The sequence below is a fragment of the Oncorhynchus masou genome, unplaced genomic scaffold (genome assembly GCF_036934945.1).
Source record: "Oncorhynchus masou masou isolate Uvic2021 unplaced genomic scaffold, UVic_Omas_1.1 unplaced_scaffold_446, whole genome shotgun sequence".
NCBI classification, from domain to species: Eukaryota; Metazoa; Chordata; class Actinopteri; order Salmoniformes; family Salmonidae; genus Oncorhynchus; species Oncorhynchus masou.
Window position 1 is genome coordinate 497,501 of NW_027010853.1, and position 2,500 is coordinate 500,000.

At 49.2% G+C, this 2,500-nt stretch overlaps 1 protein-coding gene across 1 annotated transcript in view; it reads right to left on the minus strand.

The window, feature by feature from the left end:
- The window catches only part of LOC135535117 (broad substrate specificity ATP-binding cassette transporter ABCG2-like), a 45,176-nt gene that overhangs the window by 11,126 nt on the left and 31,550 nt on the right, over positions 1-2,500 (minus strand). Inside the window, exon 10 of the mRNA XM_064961838.1 lies at positions 1,178-1,329. Within this exon, the coding sequence (XP_064817910.1) occupies positions 1,178-1,329 (152 nt within the window). The remainder of the gene's footprint in view (positions 1-1,177; positions 1,330-2,500) is intronic.

Consider the following 2,500-nt stretch of genomic DNA (forward strand, 5'->3'; position numbering starts at 1 on the left):
CTGAGAGAGAGAGAGAATAAAGAATAGATACTGCTGCACTGTGAGACGGACAGACAGGACAGACAAGACAGACAGACAGGACAGGACAGACAGGACAGGACAGACCAGACAGGACAGACAGGACAGGACAGACAGGACAGACAAGACAGGACAGACAGGACAGACAAGACAGGACAGACAGGACAGACAGGACAGACAGGACAGACAGGACAGACAGGACAGACAGGACAGACAGGACAGACAGGACAGACAGGACAGACAGGACAGGACAGACAGGACAGGACAGACAGGACAGACAGGACAGACAGGACAGACAGGACAGGACAGACAGGACAGACAGGACAGACAGGACAGGACAGACAGGACAGACAGGACAGGACAGACAGGACAGACAGGACAGGACAGACAAGACAGACAAGACAGACAGACCAGACAGGACAGACAGGACAGACAAGACAGACAGGACAGACAGGACAGACAGGACAGGACAGACAGGACAGACAGACAGGACAGACAGGACAGACAGGACAGGACAGACAGGACAGACAGGACAGGACAGACAGGACAGACAGGACAGACAGGACAGACAGACAGGACAGACAGGACAGGACAGACAGGACAGACAGGACAGACAGGACAGGACAGACAGGACAGACAGGACAGACAGGACAGACAGGACAGACAGGACAGACAAGACAGACAGGACAGACAGACAGGACAGACAAGACAGGACAGACAGGACAGACAGGACAGGACACACAGGACACACAGGACACACAGGACAGGACAGACCAGACAGGACAGACAAGACAGACAGGACAGACAGGACAGACAAGACAGACAGGACAGACAGACAGGACAGACAAGACAGGACAGACAAGACAGACAGGACAGACAGACAGGACGGACAGACAGACAGCCAGGACAGACCAGACAGACAGGACAGACAGGACAGACAGGACACACAAGACAGACAGGACAGACAGACAGGACAGACAGACAGGACAGACAGACAGGACAGACAGACAGGACAGACAGACAAGACAGACAGGACAGACAGACAGGACAGACAGGACAGACAAGACAGGACAGACAAGACAGACAGGACAGACAGGACAGACAGACAGGACAGACAGGACAGACAGACAGGACAGGACAGGACAGACAGGACAGACACCTGTTCTGTAGGGCTTCAGGTAGAGTCAGGGGGATCTGGTAGTAGATGAGGCCGACCAGCAGAGCGAAGAAGATGTTGAGGGCCAGCTGAGCGTACGATGTCTGGGGGTTCCTGAGAGAGTTCACCACCATACGACCACCAACTATCCTCATCTAGAGAACACACAGTATCCTCATCTAGAGAACACACACAGTATCCTCATCTAGAGAACACACACAGTATCCTCATCTAGAGAACACACAGTATCCTCATCTAGAGAACACACAGTATCCTCATCTAGAGAACACACAGTATCCTCATCTAGAGAACACACACACAGTATCCTCCTCTAGAGAACACACAGTATCCTCATCTAGAGAACACACACACAGTATCCTCCTCTAGAGAACACACACACAGTATCCTCCTCTAGAGAACACACAGTATCCTCATCTAGAGAACACACACACAGTATCCTCCTCTAGAGAACACACACACAGTATCCTCATCTAGAGAACACACACACACACAGTATCCTCATCTAGAGAACACACACACACACAGTATCCTCATCTAGAGAACACACACACACACACAGTATCCTCATCTAGAGAACACACACACAGCATCCTCATCTAGAGAACACACACACACACACACACAGTATCCTCATCTAGAGAACACACACACACAGTATCCTCATCTAGAGAACACACACACACACAGTATCCTCATCTAGAGAACACACACACACAGTATCCTCATCTAGAGAACACACACACACACACAGTATCCTCATCTAGAGAACACACACACACACACAGTATCCTCATCTAGAGAACACACACACACACACACAGTATCCTCATCTAGAGAACACACACACACACACAGTATCCTCATCTAGAGAACACACACACACACACAGTATCCTCATCTAGAGAACACACACACACACACAGTATCCTCATCTAGAGAACACACACACACACACAGTATCCTCATCTAGAGAACACACACACAGTATCCTCATCTAGAGAACACACACACACAGTATCCTCATCTAGAGAACTTAATGATAAACTCAGAGCACACAAACACTCCATAAGAACTCTCAACTCTAACAGTTCGGGAACTCTCAACTCTAACAGTTCGAGAACTCTCAACTCTAACAGTTCGGGAACTCTCAACTCTAACAGTTCGGGAACTCTCAACTCTAACAGTTCGAGAACTCTCAACTCTAACAGTTCGGGAACTCTCAACTCTAACAGTTCGGGAACTCTCAACTCTAACAGTTCGGGAACTCTCAACTCTAACAGTTCGGGAACTCTCAACTCTAACAGT